The sequence below is a fragment of the Aedes albopictus genome, chromosome 2 (assembly GCF_035046485.1).
Source record: "Aedes albopictus strain Foshan chromosome 2, AalbF5, whole genome shotgun sequence".
Lineage (NCBI taxonomy): Eukaryota > Metazoa > Arthropoda > Insecta > Diptera > Culicidae > Aedes > Aedes albopictus.
Genome location: NC_085137.1, coordinates 76340708 through 76359228, shown reverse-complemented (window position 1 = coordinate 76359228; position 18521 = coordinate 76340708). Strand labels below are relative to the sequence as shown.

Genomic DNA, 18521 nt, shown 5'->3' with positions numbered 1-18521 from the left:
TTGCTTACACACCGCACGAGTTGAACAATGTTTATACTTGCTTCAACTGAGATGCATAAAAATCATTCAAGTGGACACTCAAGTCATTTGCTGAGTCTAAACACATCATTCCATTGAATTAAACATGTCTGAGAAGATTGCAAGTGAATTGCTCGTTTCAATTGAACAGTCTAAACCCAGGCATAAGATTGATTGTAAAATGGTGAATTATTTTAATTTTTGTCATTACAACTTAATTACTTTAGGGTGCCAAATTTGACCATTTTAGACACCCCCCTCCCCTTCCACGTAACAACTTTTGCATAAGAAATTTTTGGATTTTGTATGACGTCGAACACGGCGCTAGATCCCCTTCCTCCTCACTTAGCGTGACAATATTTAAAAATCTCAATAAAAAATACTCCGGAGATAATCGAGTCTGAAATTCCGGATAATCTAGTCTAGAGTCAATTTTTATGTTTCTCCGGATAATCAAGTCCGACGAAAATACTCGTCCTTTCGGTGAAACTCGAAGTCATGACTCCTACTTCGAGTTCGAGTCTCATCGAGAGGACGAGTAACTTTTTCCCAGATTTCACCTTAATTTGTCCATTTGTCACTCACGCCAGTATTTGTAAAGTCTAACTTTTGGAATTAACCCTCTAATACCCAACCCCGCCTTTATACGAGGTTAAGTTTGAGCATTTTTGTATTTTTTGTTTCGTGGAAAATCAAAATTTTTATATTTTTGGCTCATATTTAGGACTGTTTTGTTTATCTCAAAATGGTTTTTGTTGTGTTTTAAAGCGTATTAACATTTTTTTTAAAATCATTGAAAAATTGATGTTTAGTCACCTTCTAGAAGTCGCTGTTTATTTTGTATTGAATCGCTACAATAAACATATTTAAGTTTTTTCCCAAATCATTCTATCGGAGTTTTATAGTTTAAGGTGAAGGTTGCTCGAGATCATAATAATAAGCTTGGCTCCCGCTCTAATAACCTTCTCAACCACCCACTCAAAACAAACAAATCAGACGGCGCACAGTGTAGTGTGACTTGGTCAAATAAACTAACAAAATCATTCCAAAATGAGCTGTAGTAAAATAGCAGTTTTACCTTTGAATTTTGGGACACATTTGATTTATTGCATACGCCCACCAACACAATTTGTTCTTATAAAACATTTTTAACCCTTATGTGGCCGACAGGGTACCCGGGTACCAAGCGCCCATTTAAAAAGCACGGTGTAGAATAAAGCAAAAATTTTGTCGAACACATAACGGTTAAATTTATTCAAATTCCTACTTTGCCCAATATTTTCACCAATTATCGCATTGTGCACCACTTTATTTACGTTTTTGTTGACAACTCTCTCCTCTCTTCTCTCGTACTTTTTCTCTCTGACCGTAGAAACTACCGTGTTATGGGGTGACATTAATTGATTAATTTCAATTCATAAACAGCGAACGATTGTTCTGCTATCTATTGAAATCACATTGGCAGTATGATATTTAAAATAGGGTATGTGTACCATTCCTTGGCCTAATTTGCAAGCCGCCTTGACAATTTTGACCATAACTCATGAATTAATAGCACTAGAAATAATATGTTGACCCTATTTCACACTCTAGGCAATGCATGTTTCTCCAATTGGAAGTAAACTTACGTAAATATTCAAGAAATTACTTAACTAAGCTGAAAAGATTCGATGCGATGGTATGCAACGTTGGTCTATGGTACAAATATTGGCCTATTAGTGGATACAACGTTGGCCCATTGCTTTCCATGCACTAGAACCACTTATTATCTTATTTTTTCAATATTTCTGCTGAAGTATTATCTCTGTTTGTTCACCAATCTTACTTTTAAATTACATTTTCGGAGCCAAATTTTCAAAAAACTATAAATAAATCACTTAAACTAAAGTTCTTTCTTAATCTAGTACCGAAAACAACGCAACCCTATTATTGAGTGATATTTTTACAGTCACCGTACACAAAATCTTTCTTCCTGTTCGTTCTTTCTGGTTCTTACGCAAGAAATGTTGTTGACGCCTTTTTATCGTTGTTTTTGACGTGACTTTACTGATGGGCCAAGATTTGGGTACATAGTGAAAAAAATGTCCTCAATATTCGGCCCACATTCAATTTGTAAAATAGTTATTATTCGTTGAAAACAAATACACAAGTTCATAATAGCGTCTTTAACCGTCGCATCAAATGTTCAGTTATTGAAAAGTCAATTCGAAATGTTCCAGAATCATGCCATTTATGATCATGTGTATAGACTACCCACTAAGCCGAAGAATCATGGCGTCTACAAAAGTTAAACAAAGTGACATTTTCATTCAATTTTAATGCTCCAAAGTGCTAAAATTGAAACGAAATGTTACAGTTGTTTGGCACATAGCTTTTCCGATATCCAGTTATGCGTGTTTGTTAGAGTTTTTGGTTAACATTGAGATAGGCCGAACGAGGGGGCTATGCCAACGAAGCATCCCGATACCCTAGTTAAAAAGATTAACAAAACAACAGCCTTGTTTCGTGATAAACTGTTGACTTTTTATTCTTGACTAGATTTTGTATCTTGACGAAGTTTACCAACGGATATTTTTGTGGACAATTTATATTTTGTAATAGGAGGCACGAACAAACTATAATGGTCGCCCCGATGATGATGATGGATTTTATATTTGTTGACGTAGTATTATTAACTGAACTTATTTTGTGTAGTCTACACAAGTTTGAGTCTCGCGCGCGGTGACAGGTATAAATGACATTTTTGTATTTATTTATCATATGGAATATTTGTACTGCTGAAGGATTCTGTAGATTAGTAGTGAGTTGTCTAGTTGAATGTCGGGAATTTCTTGAGAATGAGAATATTGCCGACTGTTTTGACATCGCGCGAACGTTATCAATCCTCGCAATATTTTTGATTTTCTGATCTTTCATGATCACTAGTAACGCTTGCAAACATCTGTAGTTGAGAGCAGCAGTATTTTGAAATTTATGTTTTTGCTGTATAGTATGACAAATTATAATGTTGTTTATATCTGTAAAAGAATCAGACCGTATTTAGTTTGCAAATCTGATTTCATTGATCATAATTAATAATTATCTTAAAGATATATCGTCTAGCTCAAACTTTTGTAGGGGTATGTGGCGGGACCATCATCATCATCATCAAAAAAAACATGAACTGCGGTTTAATCAATTTCACCGTACGTTGAACAATACCACTCAGTATAACGGTACCCTTTTCCGTTTAAGCGAACCGCGATGTAAATTGATCCGGGTTTTCGATCACAAAAGTGGAAAACGCGTAAGTTTTTCGCGATAAACGGTAGATCAGGCGAAAGTGAGGACAATTTCACGTAATCGATCAATTTATTACAGTGCTGTGTTGTTTGGAAGACTGCTAAAAAATGGTTTTAAAAAAGGTGGGACGCACTTGACGAAGAAAAAAAAAGTGCAGTGTGTGCTACATTTTGGCACGAAATCGTGAAAAGACTGTGAAAAATGCAAAGCAGTACTTCCCGACGGACGAAAAATATAGTTGTCTACCGTCAGTAGCAACCTTAGTGCATTTTGAGAAGGTAAGCACGTATAATTTTGAGAATTTGTTTGCTTACTTTCGCGCTACTCGACGACTAGGGTGAGGGAAGGGAGATGTAAGAGAGAGAGAGTGGCGGCCATACTTGTTGCCATTTTGTAACTCCAGCAACTATGTCCTTAAGGGAATCGAATACACTCTAAAATTATTTTCCTTAAAATTATACGGAAAATAAAATTTTCTATGAAAAAAATTCAAAATAAAAATATTTCAACAATAATCATAAAATCTCAAAATGTTTTCATCTCAAAAAATCTATAACCCAAAAAGGCTTCCAGGAAAGATATAAAACTGTTAGGATGTTCAAAAATAAAAATTAGAAAAATCAAAAACTGAAATTCACGAAATCAAGAATTAGAAAGAATCACCTTCCAAAACATGTTTAAATCGATTTTAGAAGACGAAAAATGATATTTAGATCAAAATCAAAGATATGGGCGAAACTGGAAGCATTTCCTCATTTTTTGGTTTTTGATTTTTTATTAACTAACGAAGCAATATTTTCAAAATCGGTTTTCGTGCACATGTAGAGTATGGATCAGGGTATCTTCTGATTTTTTTTACGCCGTAGAAAATGTTTTTCGTTTTTGCAGAAACCGTTTTTGAACAAAATTTCACTAATTAAATCGATAATTAATTAATTTTATTACGACATTCTTAAAGTTTGTTAGAGTTTCGGGAAACATGTCTTTGTTTCTTATTTTGAAACTTGGTGCAATCTAGCGAGGTGAAATCGATATAAGGCCTCAATTACCAGATAGTTGGTTGCACTTTATAAATTTTGACCTGCTGACGGCTTGTGTCTTGCTCATTCAGGCTTTCAAGACTCATGCATTCGATTTTTTTTTTTTTGAGATACCAACTAGCGAATAATTTATAACTCAAGGACTCCATCAATAAAGCGTGCTAAGCTTACTGAACATCTTTGAGAAAGGCGCCATTCTATCAGAATTCTTAGATAATAGTGTTTGAACGTTTTTAACGCTGGCACCGTCTAGTAAAAGAATTTCCAGACAGTTCTAGACCTGCTCAACAATTTTGTTGAAAACGGCACTCTACAAGCTTAAAGTGTTACGAGATATACATGTTTGAAATTTTTAGATACTACATTAGGGCCACCTACCGGATAAATTGCCAAAGAATCAATTTTGAAATAGTTATTATCTTGCTGAACAACTTTGCCGAAGACGGGGTCGTTCTATCTCATTATGATTCTGAGATATAGAAGATTGCGTAGCGGACGAATCTTAAACCTAGGTCACCGATTTCAGATAGTTCTTAGTTTGCTGACCAACTTTGCTGAAAACGGCACACTTCATTAGAGTTTCGAGATATAGGCGTTTGAACTTTTTGGGTACTAGGAACCACCTAGCGGATAAATCACGAAACATAAATGCAATTTTCAGATAGTTCTTACCATGCTGAACAACTTTGCCGAAGACGGCATCATTCTATCAGGATTGTGAGATATAGCGTCTTTATCATTTTTGACACTGGCGCCGCCTAGCAGACGAATCTCGACCCAAAGTCACCGTTATTGAATAGTTCTTAGCCTGCTGATTGAATTTGCCGAAGAAACCATTCTTCTATCTCATCGATATCTTGCGTTATACGTTGTGCAAAGTATGTGGCCAATTTTGGTACCCCAAGATCAGTGAATCAAAATTCAACCTCGTGCAACGATAATGGCAATTTCGCAACCTGTATTTGTTGCAATAATCCACCCAATGCGACATAAGTTTGTCCCAACTTGAAAATAATGGTATAAACATCGTACACCACTAGTTGAGAGATTTTTAAGCCTTGCATTGCGGTTATTGAACGGTAACTTCGAGTCGGTAAACACTGCAACTCTGTTGAAGGTCTAACATCAAACAATTTCGACTTTGGGTTAGTAATTATTGATTATTCACGAGTTGAAAAGTACGCAACATATTCAGTTTCTGTTTTGTCTGCAAAAAAACGAGATCATGTCATTATCTGTTACCAGTAGGGATAAAGAGTAATCGTCGCGCCTTCTTTGTTGCTTGTTTTGTGCCTTTTTTGTCTGACAATTCTCTTCACTGCCCAAGATAACCCGAAATAACTATGTGGACCAGGTACCGGTGTTCCTGGAATCCTAAACTACAAGAGTTTTGGAAAGTTGTGCAATTTTCATCAAAATCCGTCGAACAACAAGTCGAGTCAAGTACAAGACACTGAAGACGACCATACAGTTGAGGTTGAAATATGTATCTCTCAAAGGATGCAAATTCTTAGTGGAATTCAAAGGAACAGTACTTAACGCGATTTTCCTTTTACTTAAGTTATGACTAGACTATTTTTGTGCTTTTCCGAAGGTGGAAAAGGTGTATTAGCTGGATGAAGGTTGGAGATAAATAAAACAAAACAATACTTACTACTCGTTAGAAAAAAGTTCTGAAAATTAGCTGCTTAAGACAAGTTGTAGTAAAATAAAAATTCTAAATAAAAAGACCTGATTAAGTAAAAATGTGAAACAATATATTTTCAAAGTAACTCAACAACAAGATTCTGATGAAATTTCTTCTGGGGGCTACTCCAGTTGTCTTTACAGAATTACATATGAATAAGTTTTCTTTGGCATACATTTCAAGCTCGTTGATCATCCCTTTTAGACTTCATTGGCTTCGCCCAAAACTTAACTGCAACTTTTACCTGAACCTGTAAAAATTCAGTGAGTCAAAGAGTTATTAGACGTGCAGTTGACAATAAAATCAATTTGTCATTCTTATTTCATACTGAAACAGACTGTACCTCAAGCAATATTTGAATTCGCAGCTAGTATTCCCAGTTCTATCCATGCTTTTATTGCCGTCTCATAGAATCTGAAGCGACTTGTTCTCGATGCTATAGAAAAACGACAAAGATGATGATGATGATTATGTTTATGTCAATTCGAAAACATCTTCTCAAACCTTCTAGATGCTGATACACCTATTTGCAGCCTGTCGTTGTTGTGGTGCATATGAGTTGCAAGAGCACATTTATGAAAAAGGATGTTTTCTGTTCAAAACAAGGTTGTTTAAGATACTGATGGAATCAGTTTTTTTTTCGAAGGTCATTGTGTGATAAATTTGTTTCGATGCAGCTAAACTGGTGCCGATTAAATCAATCCATCAAAGCTAATCATGACACAAATATGCTGATTCTTGTTCTGAAGGTATCATTTTGCTTACTGGTACATCTTAGTGTTCACAATTCTTGGGAGCTAAAAAGTAGGCGCAGTTCCAATAGGTATGTTGTGTCGAGAAGAAAGTTTGTTTCAATCTGCTTATACTGCTTGTTTAAAATCCTTCGTTCAACTGGAAATGGGTGTACATTGTTATGTTTGATGTTTGATGATACAGGCATGGCAATTAAGCAGTCATTAATATTTAAACTTATTTTCCTAGATTCATTCGTTTGAATGAAGCAAGTTCTGCTCCTTAGACTGCTTCGTTTCAACGCTTCACAGACTGACCGCCTGAAGCAATTGGAAAGCAATCAATTTTTAATCGAATTTAAAGTTTCCCCATTTAAAGCGCTCTCTTCGAACAAACAGTTCCATTTTGAAAGCCCACGAGTATATATGTACACATCCAGCCAAATGATTGGAGTCATAAAATGTCAGGGAACATGTAACAGAACACACAATTTTATCAACAACATCGCGTCGCTTCATTCACCATCCGGCAACAACAGCGGCGGAGGCCTGGTTTTGTGCTCAAACGTGGTGGGGCCGCAGCAGCCCGCACGAGGGCGTGACAAGCGAAAAGTTTATCAGAAAAGTGCTCCCAATTTATTTTGATGACGCGATTCAATCATCCCTGACATGTCGAGCGGTTGAAAGGATAATGGAAATTTGAACGTCGGTTGAGACATGTAGGTGTACTTTGTGCCTATGGCGAGTCGCACAGACCAATCCCACCAAATTTCGATGGTGGTATTGTGTCTCGCTCGCTGGAAAATTTCTGAAGAGTTTGACACCATGCAGTCTTTCTGACGAAGGAATTGTTGCTTTCAATCATACATATCCATAGGCGTTTGTAGTGTTCGGAAGTAACTGCATAATATCTCTCAGGACATCTCATTATAAGGTGCCTATATGTGTAATGCGTTATCAAAAGATAGATATGAACAATTTGGATCATGTAAATTTACAATGAATTGAATATTTTCAAGATATATTGAAGTCTGCATCGAAACATAGCCTCAGCCGTTTTGGTGCTTTTGAATACCGTATGACGATAATATTAAATCGATTCGTTAAAGCCAAGAATATAAATTCGTAAGTCAACTTACTAAGAATGCAAGCCAGACTCAAGCCATCTGAAAATAACTGCAGTTATTACCAATGAAATCAAGTTTTTTTTTATATAAAAATAAATAATCAATTTAGAATTGACTAAGTCTAGTTGAAATATATAAGCATTATAAAATATATCGTTTTAACCTAAAAACTTGTTGTTTGAATACTATATCTAAACCTCAACACACCCATGGCAACCCAATCAAAAGTGATAAGTTTCTCGCATTTACGGCCGTACGAATGCTTTGCCACATTGTGTTCTCCAGACAGGCTTTTCGAGTGCGTCTTCCATGATAAGAGGATTTCGTTCCACTCTTGTGTCATCATTGCATTGTTGTTGGGTTCTTTCGTCATAAATGAAATCTGCCATGCCAGCCCACCATGGTGCAGCCACAAAGTCGTCATGTAAGATATTTTTCTTTTGGAGCTTGGCTGATGTTGTATTGTGCGAGAAACAATATTGCTTGTTGGAGTGGTGGTTTTCAAGCTAAAAGAATGAAAGGAAATTTGAAGAAATCATTTCAAATCGATTGGTTCACTGAATAACCATTGGAATTCGAAAGAGCGAATATTAATAACAAAAGTTAAAACACGTTAACTTTAATTTTCGGCAAGCCTCGCTTGATAAATGTAGAGCTGAAAAAATCTTCATTCTGCACCTTGTTGTGTAAACTACCATTAACAGTGAAACTGAAAAGAAATGCACACGTTTAAATGAAAGAAGGATTCATAGTTCTTTCTTCTCTTCATCTGATGATCATCATTTGAGTATCAACAATTTCAGCACCAACCACGAGCTTGCTGCCCTCTACGGCGAACCCAGTATCCAAAAGGTTGCCAACGCCGGAAGGATACGGTGAGCAGGGTATATTGCAAGAATACCGAATAGCGTCCCAGCAAAGAATGTGTTTGCAAGAAATACGGATGGTATCAGCCGATGAGGATCGCAGCGGACAAGTGGAGTTGACCAGGTGAGAGTAAGTTGACGAAAGTAGGATCTTCCCGAGATTGGAGAGAAGCACCAGCGAATGCATAAAATTGTAGACTCAGTCTTATCTAGGATCTTAAGAGTTGTACTAAATTATTAAAATAAATACTAGAGTACCCGATTTTGTCAGCCTCCGATTTTGTCAGTCTTTCTTGATGTAGAAAAATAAAAGTTTTTTTCATTAAGCATTTCCATTTCATAATCAATATTATTTCAGTTGGTATCTTTAGGCGTTATCACAAATTACGCAATGAACAAATCTAGTGTAACTTTTGAAAACCTTCAGACTTTTTTTTACAAATTAACACATTTGTGCCATTTTAGCACCCAACCCTATACAATGTTTTAATGCAATATCGTTTTAAACTGCTGAGAGATTATCGCTCTCCCAACTAACACATATTGTGAATGAAACGTCAACAAAGCGTCCTCAATACGGCTTGATGCTGGGTTACTGTGTTGTACATATGGACGGAAGCTTCTATGCAACCCCTATACTAATGAAACTGGAGAACTTAATCCACAACCACGTGTAAATGCTGTGCAAGCAGCTTCTATTTTCAGAATTTTCACAGTTGTTAAACAATAGTTATACGACATGCCCAAATTAATCGATTATATATAATTAGGTTATGCATACCGTGGCGTAATACACGTGCAACTGGAATTCTCGTTTTTAAAATTGGATAATTAAAGTATTTGCCGCTACTTGGAATCGAACTCCCGATCTCCGTATCCACTGGTTCCGATGATGTCCTCGTTGCCATACTGTTATATATAAATAGCATAGAAAATAGCCCGTTTTGTTTTACTCCAGACAAGCCTTCATAATTGTGTCACAAGAAACCTTACCCAACTTCAACTTGCTGCAAAAGATTGTGGAACGACAACCGCAATAATGTTTGTTCCCGGGTGAATGGCAAACCAAAAACAAAAGATTAACAAATTTTATTGTCATAACTTATTTTGCCATCCATGAGTTCTTCATAAAAAGCTTAAAACAACATATCAATAGCATAATATGATATCATATCAAAATATGCCATTCGTTTGTCATTTATCAAATTTGGAAGAATAACTACTGAATGTCTTATTTTGCTATCATAACAAATTTTGCAATTGGTTAGATATTGTTGACCTTTTACGAGTTTGATGAACCATCGCAGTTTTGGCACTTATAAAGAACATAATAAATTCTAATGGTATCTTTTGATATTTGTTTGAAATTACTTTCCATCCCGAAAAATTATAAGTTTTCATTTTGTTATTGGAATAAACAACTTAATATAGTTATTGGTCAACAAACGAATAACTAATTTTGATATTGTTCTGTTTTCAATAACTTAATAATGGTATATTTTGCAATTCTTATTTTTTTTTTGTTCTTGGTTTGCCATTGTAATGTCAAAATTTGACATTCTTTAGTAATTTTATCGAACAATGTCAGTTATTATTTTTGCCCTTTTGTCACTTATTTCAAACAAACCAATGGCAAATTTTACCATTCAGTAATTCATTTTGAATGGTAAAACTTGCAATTGTTTTGTAATTCTTTTCTGCCCGGGTTTACATTAAACAAGATGTGTGGTTGCTCCAACAGGTTCTTCATCACAGCTTCTAGATGAAAGAGTTTTCTTTAAACAGCTACGAAGCGCTGCTGTTTTGTGTATTTGGCAACATTACAAAACATACTGTACAAAAGCAGCTGTTTATTGGCGGGGCTCTTATTCGATTTCCACATCTTCCGGCAAATCTTCCGAAGCTAGATTGAAGTGCAATAAAAGCAACCCAAAAAAATTCACGGAACAGAGATGAGTAGCTGTAATGTATTTGTGTAGTAGCTATATATCCCGCTTAAAATTTGATTTGACAATAATGCTTACACCCGACAAGCCGTGTTGGGACACCAACAGTTTCTTTATTTTAGCATCTAGCTGTAATGCTATCGCCTAACGGCCTTCAAAGCTCTGCTGGTTAGTGGATTTGTCAGTATTTGGAACTGTACTGTATAGTAGCAGCTGTTTTGTTAGTGGGGACTCCTATTCGATTTGTTCAAGTTTTCACATCTTCCGGGAAATCTCTCTGAGTTGGCATAGAGTGCAGTGAAAGCAGCCCCAGTGACAAGTGATAGATTTCTGAAAACCGAGTTTGGTAGTTGTATGGGGCTTGTTTTGCAGCCATGTATTAGCTTATGGTTTATATTTGACTAGCTTCCCTTTTATTCAGCATTGACTGCTTCAATTTAATGGTTACACAACAGAAAGCAAATGACTGAAGCTTATAGCGCTGATAATGTTAGTTGGGTTCTTCGTCACAGCTTCTAGCTGAAAGAATGTTCTTTCAACAGCTACAAAGCGCTGCTGTTTTGTTCATTTGGCAACATTACAAAACGTACTGTATAAATGCAGCTAGTTTATTAGTTGGGACTTTTATTCGATTTGCATATCTTCCGGAAAATCTTTCTTGGATTAAAGTGCAATAAAAGCAACCCAAATAATTACAGAACAATGAGATGAATAGCTGTAAAGTATTTGTGTAGTAGCTATATATTCCGCTTAAAGTTTGTTTTGATAATAATGTTTACATTCGACAAGCCGTGCTGGTATACCAACAGTTTCTGTATTACAGTTTCTAGCTCTAATGATCCAGCTTTGCAACTCCATCCAAGATTTGTGCAAGTATTAATGCTATCCCAACCAACATTTTTGATGTACAAGAGTGGAACAAACCACTCTTAAGCAAACTTTAGCTTAAGAAACTATTATTCAGCTAGTTATGTTGCTTGGGATGCTATGCTATACAGCTTCTTGTTCTAATGATATCGCATAACGGTCTTCAAAGCGCTGCTGGTTTATTAATTTCAAACTTTCCGGAACATCTCCCAGAGTTGGCATAAAGTGCAGTGAAGGCAGCTCCAGCAACTTGTGATTGGTTTCAGAAAACCGAGTTGGGTAGTTGTATGGTGCTTGCTTTGCAGCGGTGTATTAGTTTATGGTTTATTTTTGACTAGTTTCCTTTTTATTCAGCGTTCGCTGCATCAATTGGACTTTTACACAACAAAAAGCATATGACTGAAGCTTATAGCGCTGAAAATGTTAGTTGGGCTCTCTTTCTTCTTGGAGTAACGTTCTAACTCGTACACAACCTGCTCCTCAGCTTGGTTTTCTATGAGTTTTCACAATTATGATTGTTAACACAATTATGTATATTAACTGAGATCCCCCACTACCAATGGCTATTTTGCATATGTATATCGTGAGGTAGTCATGCATATATTTTATACACAAGGCAGTTAAGGGGATTACCATAGTTTTGCTGATTGCAAGTCATCCAATTTACTCCGGCATCTCTCAATAACGATCCATTCAGTTTGTTCTATTTAAGATTTTTCTAGGCATTTCTCATGTAATTCCTCCAGTAGCTTTTCTTGAGATTCGTTCAAGAATTCCTGCTAGGATTTCTCCAAAAATTCATGCTGGTATTCCTGCAAAACTTTTTCCAAAAAAATCTACGTGATCACCTACAGCGATGTATCCAGGGGTTTCGCTAACGATTTCTCCAATAATTACACATGCAAATGTTACGTGGATTCATTCAGGGATTTTCCCAGCGATTCTTTCTAGAAATCCTGCTGGGATTTCTCCATCTATATCCGCTTTGATAGTCCAGGAACTTCTGCCGGTGTTCCTCCATGATTTTTTCTGGAAATTTATATAAGAACCCTTTTAGATATTTCCCTAATAATTGTTCATGCATACTTCCTATGATTCCTCCGGGGATTTCTTCAGGAATTTCTGCTGAGATTCCTCCAGAAATTCTTGCTGGTATTCCTGCAGGACTTTATTAAGTAATTTCTACAGGAACTACTCTAGTGATGTGTTAAGAAATTTCTGCATTTATTCCTATATGAATTACTTCGTGCATTCATTCATGAGTAATTCTACGGATGGCACAAATTTTCCAAATGGAGGAGTACGTGCCCCTGGATGTTCAGCTGATGAATAAATCTAGCTGTTTACCTATGGATATTTTCATGGATTTATCTTAGGATTCCTATAGGAATCTTTGTATGAATTTCTTAAAATTTTCGTCTTGCCTTCAGTTATTACTCATATAGAAATTCCTCTAGAGATTTCACTAGGATTCCTCTATTAGATTACACAATTGGGCATCCTCTAAGGATTTCCCGGGGGTTTCTCTTTAGATTTTTTATGGTATTCCTCTTGGTATTCCTATACGAAAATCTCTTGGTATTGCTTCTGAAATTCCTTTAGAAATTTTTGTTGGGAATTCTGCTAGAATTCATGTTGGAGTTCATAAACTCGTTTCTGCTGTGACTTCTCCTTGAACTACTCCAGATATTTCCCCAGTACTCTTTTCACGAATTCTTCCATGGATTTTTCAAAGAATTAGATCTGATATCTAAACAGAGAAGGATTGCAATAAGGATTCCTTCAATGATTTTTCAGGAAATGTTCCAGAAATTCCTCAAGAAATACCTCTAGGTTGATATTTTTTTTATTACCGTGTATTTCAACTTATGCTAATTCTACACTTAGGAATACCTCTAGGGATTTCTACGGAGATTGTAGCAAAGATTATTTTAGAAATTACTTAAGGAGCTCCTGTAAAGGTTTTTGCCGAAACTACTTACGGGATTCCTTCACGAATGCCTTGAGGATTACGTACTCGGATAATTTCTCCAGGGATTCCCCCAAAAATTTCTTCAAAGATTTCTTCAGGGATTTTTTATAGATAAGGTTTTGGAAATCAAAGTGGAAAGGTAACGAAAACGTAGCCAATTCGAGCAGTATGCGCTATGACATACTTGTCAATCAAATGTTGGTTCACTTTCATTCGTTGACAAGTTATGATTTAAGCTGCGCTAACGGGTTACCGTCAACTGTCTTCTGTAGACCACAATTGCTTCAAGCTGAGAGAAGCCTGTGATCCAGTAGGGATGTTATGATTAGAAGAACAAGAAGTAAAAGATTTAATCGTTCTGCTGTAAAATGCAAAAATAAAAAAATAAAAACATTCATAATGCCAAAGCACTAAATGCTAATTTTTAAATCCATTTTTTTGTGCCCTTGAGGCGAAATTGAAAGCATTTTCTCATTTTGTCGGTATTTGATTTTTTATTAAATAACGAAGCAATATTTTCAAAATCGGGTATCGTGCACATGTAGAGTATGGATCAAGGTATCTTCTGAATTTTTTGAGGTGGAAAATGTTTTCCATTTTTGCAGAAACCAAAAGCATTTTCCACTACAAAAAACATTCAGAAGATACCATGATCCATACTCTACATGTGCAAGAAAACCGATTTAGAAAATATTGCTTCGTTATTTAAAAAAAAAATCAAAAACCAAAAGGTGAGGAAATGCTTCCAGTTTTGCCTTGAGTTTTGCCCAATGTTCCCTAAAGATCCCCAACTTCTCCTAAAATGTCCAACTTAATGCTTAGACTTCATAAAAGCATCATTTCCCATGAAGACCCTTATGATTCCCATGTTTCCTTTAACATCCTCAATATCTCCTAAAAATCCCCAATGTTCCCTAAAAATCCCCAACTTCTCCTAAAATGTCCAACTTAATGCTTAGACTTCACAAAGGCGTCATTTCCTATGAAGACTCTCATGAGTCCTAAGCTTCCTTTAACATCCTCAATATCTCCTAAAAGTCCCCAATGTTCCCTAAAAATCCCCGAATCCTCCTAAAATGTCCAACTTAATGCTTAGACTTCACAAAGGCGTCATTTCCCATGAAGACTCTCATGAGTCCTAAGCTTCCTTTAACATCCTCAATATCTCCTAAAAGTCCCCAATGTTCCCTAAAGATCCCCAACTTCTCCTAAAATGTCCAACCTAATTCTTAGACTTCACAAAGGCGTCATTTCCCATAAAGACCCTCATGATTCCCATGTTTCCTTTAACATCCTCAATATCTCCTAAAAATCCCCAATGTTCCCTAAAAATCCCCAACTTCTCCTAAAATGCCCAACTTAATGCTTAGACTTCACAAAGGCGTCATTTCCCATGAAGACTCTCATGAGTCCTAGGCTTTCTTTAACATCCTCAATATCTCCTAAAAGTCCCCAATGTTCCCTAAAGATCTCCAACTTCTCCTAAAATGTCCAACCTAATTCGTAGACTTCACAAAGGCGTCATTTCCCATGAAGACTCTTATGATTCCCATGTTTCCTTTAACATCCTCAATATCTCCTAAAATCCCCAAATGTTCCCTAAAGATCACCAACTTCTCCTAAAATGTCCAACTTAATGCTTAGACTTCACAAAAGCATCATTTCCCATGAAGACCCTCATGATTCCCATGTTTCCTTTAACATCCTCAATATCTCCTAAAAATCCTCAATGTTCCCTAAAGATCCCCAACTTCTCCTAAAATGTCCAACTTAATGCTTAGACTTCACACAAGCATCATTTCCCATGAAGACCCTCATGATTCCCATGTTTCCTTTAACATCCTCAGTATCTCCTAAAAATCCCCAATGTTCCCTAAAAATCCCCAACTTCTCCTAAAATGTCCAACTTAATGCTTAGACTTCACAAAGGCGTCATTTCCCATGAAGACTCTCATGAGTCCTAAGCTTCCTTTAACATCCTCAATATCTCCTAAAAGTCCCCAATGTTCCCTAAAGATCCCCGACTCCTTCTAAAATGTCCAACTTAATGCTTAGACTTCACAAAGGCGTCATTTTCCATGAAGACTCTCATGATTCCCATGTTTCCTTTAACATCCTCAATATCTCCTAAAATCTCCAATGTTCCCTAAAGATCCCCAACTTCTCCTAAAATGTCCAACTTAATGCTTAGACTTCACAAAAGCATCATTTCCCATGAAGACCCTCATAATTCCCATGTTTCCTTTAACATCCTCAATATCTCCTAAAATTCCCCAATGTTCCCTAAAAATCCCCAACTTCTCCTAAAATGTCCAACTTAATGCTTAGACTTCACAAAGGCGTCATTTCCCATGAAGACTCTCATGAGTCCTAAGCTTCCTTTAACATCCCAAGCAACACACATGTTATAATAGAGTTTCGGCAGCGCAAGTCTTGGTTGTATAGAAGTTTATATGACGTAATTTTAACATTGTGTTGAAATAACGTAAAATAAACTTCTATACAACCAAAACTTGCGCTGCCGTAACTTTTACATAACATGTGTGTTGCTTGGGATCCTCAATATCTCCTAAAAGTCCCCAATGTTCCCTAAAAATCCCCAACTTCTCCTAAAATGTCCAACTTAATGCTTAGACTTCACAAAGGCGTCATTTCCCATGAAGACCCTCATGATTCCCATGTTTCCTTTAACATCCTCAATATCTCCTAAAATCCCCAATGTTCCCTAAAATCCCCAACTTCTCCTAAAATGTCCAACTTAATGCTTAGACTTCACAAAGGCGTGCGTAATTTCCCATGAAGACCCTCATGATTCCCATGAATATGAACGAAGCCACGCTTCGAATTTTCAAGAGCACAAATCTGAAGAACCGAATGTCAGTTTGCGCTGAAAAGTTGATCGATTGGTCACCACCAGCACCAGCGGGCAACCAATCGATTAAATTTTCAGCGCAAACCGACTTTCGGAGTTGCTGACTGAGAGACAAACAAAACAATGTGAATGTACAACTTACAAACTGCCTGGAATCGACCGGCAAGGAACACTTAAAATTCTTAATACAGTTGGTTATTACTGCCGTATCGGACCATCGTGAAGAAATTTATTGAAATATCACTGATTTTGTTCATCCATTTGCATTCACCATAGCGTCTCAATATGGTACACTTCGGAATTGTCTCGCGGTAATAGCATAATTATTGTCTTCTCCTTATTTACAAGCCAGATGACTTCACCGTTTGATAGTATTGTTTGTTTAATATTCTCCAGCGAGTAGATTGATTCTCGTGTGAACGATGACCTCACAGGTTAAACAAGCATAAGCTTCCATTTATAGTGTGATCAGTCCGTTCTGTTCATTCAACGCTGAAAGTTTGTTCGAAAAATGCTGCTGAAATCGTTTCTTCTGGTTTCTTTGTGTGCAACCTATTCCTTTGCAGGAATTTGTCAAGATGTGTTCAAGGATCCCTCCGAAGATCGTCCTTTCTTCAAGGTGCTCGAATCGCAAGGTGTGGAAATTTACTACCCGAAACGTGACCCTAAGCAAGATATGTTTGGCATAGAGATCTACAAAAACCAAGATCTCCGTAAGAAAGATCTGAATTGTGACCTCTGCGTTAATACGACCCATGTCGAGTATGGGTGTTTCAAAATTAAAAGCACCATGTTGTCTGTCGCTCCTCGCGACGTGCTGAAATATGTAACCTTAGCCAGCTTCACCGGAAAACCCGAAATCACCGTTTCGCCAGCCAAAAAGGCCGAGTTCACAGGTAAGCACCTCCAGCCCCGAAAATTAATCAGCTTATCAGCTTTCCGAGCTCATGCTGATTCCCTTCTGTTCTTTCTCTCTCTCTCGTTGATAGATTACGTAATCCCGGCATCGTGCGTCTGCACAGATCCCCCCGCCGGTTATTGTGACAAGGCGTCGAACAAAATCACCGATTACCGGCCGCTGTTCAAGTTTCACGAATCGTCCGGATTTGTCGCTTATCTCCCACGAGCGCCATCGACCGCTGCGGTTGGCCTTCAGGCGCTCAAGAATGCCAATTTCCGCCCCGGCATCAGCAGCACCAGTGCCAGCGCAGCGGCCGGTGAGCAGCAGAAGCAAAAACTCGATTTGAATGTTGATTCGATTGCCGAGCGGAACGGGTGCTTTGTGTACGAGTCGTCAACGTTGCGGTTTGCCCTGGGGGATCATATCAATTTCGTGGTGACCGGAAAGAAAACCGGTGGCGAAAAAATTCGCACCGATCCGCGGAAGGTGCACTTGAGGGGTAAGTTGTGGGTTAGGGTGGCTGGTGACTGATTTGCGGTTAACGAATGGGGTGTCTGACGGAAATGAGATGGAATGGATTGAACCTTGCCAAGGGTCTGACTTCGCTGCATGGCTGTTTATTGCGTTTTGGGTTTATCTGATGGTTAGAATCTGTGATCACTAGTATTATTATTTTCGTTACAGATTACTTCATTCCATCAACATGCTCTTGTCCAGCAAATGAATCGAATTTGGTTAAACCCCAAAAGTCGACAAGGCATTGATATTGGTAAGTGAAATTTATCATAAACGTGAAAATCTGGAGAACATGATAGTTTTGTAATTTTTTTTTATTCATATTGATGAATCATTTTAATTTTTTTTTTCGAATACTTTATAGGGTAAATGGTAGCTGCGAAATGAATGCAACCTATTTGTAGTCCAACTGAGCCTAATATTCTCATTACTGTCTTCGAAACCTATCACCAGCTACTTCAATTTACACAAACATTTTGTAGAGCGACATTAACCTTAAAGCCAGGTATATAATTTGGGAAGTGGAACCATCTCGACAAGGCTCCTGTTTTGGGCACTTTTCTGCTAACTCAAAAAATTTTGAATTAATTGATACCATTGATGAGATGCGTATAGTATCTAGCCGTGTACGAAATTTCAAGTCAAATGATTTAAAATTTACTGAGTTATACCGAAAAGTACCCAAAAAAAACTGCC

General features: G+C 37.1%; 1 protein-coding gene across 1 annotated transcript; it reads left to right on the top strand.

Annotated features, from left to right (window-relative positions):
- The first annotated feature begins 16882 nt into the window (after positions 1–16882).
- Positions 16883–18079, top strand: LOC109430110 (uncharacterized). Its single transcript, XM_019706140.3, has 3 exons — positions 16883–17304; positions 17398–17808; positions 17994–18079. Exons 1-3 carry the CDS (start codon positions 16920–16922, stop codon positions 18071–18073), a joined length of 876 nt encoding a protein of 291 aa, XP_019561685.2. The 5' UTR covers positions 16883–16919; the 3' UTR covers positions 18074–18079.
- Positions 18080–18521: the final 442 nt, after the last annotated feature.

Coding starts and splice junctions, on each gene's coding strand:
- LOC109430110 (XM_019706140.3), top strand. CDS start 16,920: ATGCTGCTGAAATCGTTTCTTCTGGTTTCTTTGTGTGCAACCTATTCC. Junction 17,305..17,397: donor CAAAAAGGCCGAGTTCACAG/GTAAGCACCTCC, acceptor TCTCGTTGATAG/ATTACGTAATCCCGGCATCG. Junction 17,809..17,993: donor GCGGAAGGTGCACTTGAGGG/GTAAGTTGTGGG, acceptor TTTTCGTTACAG/ATTACTTCATTCCATCAACA.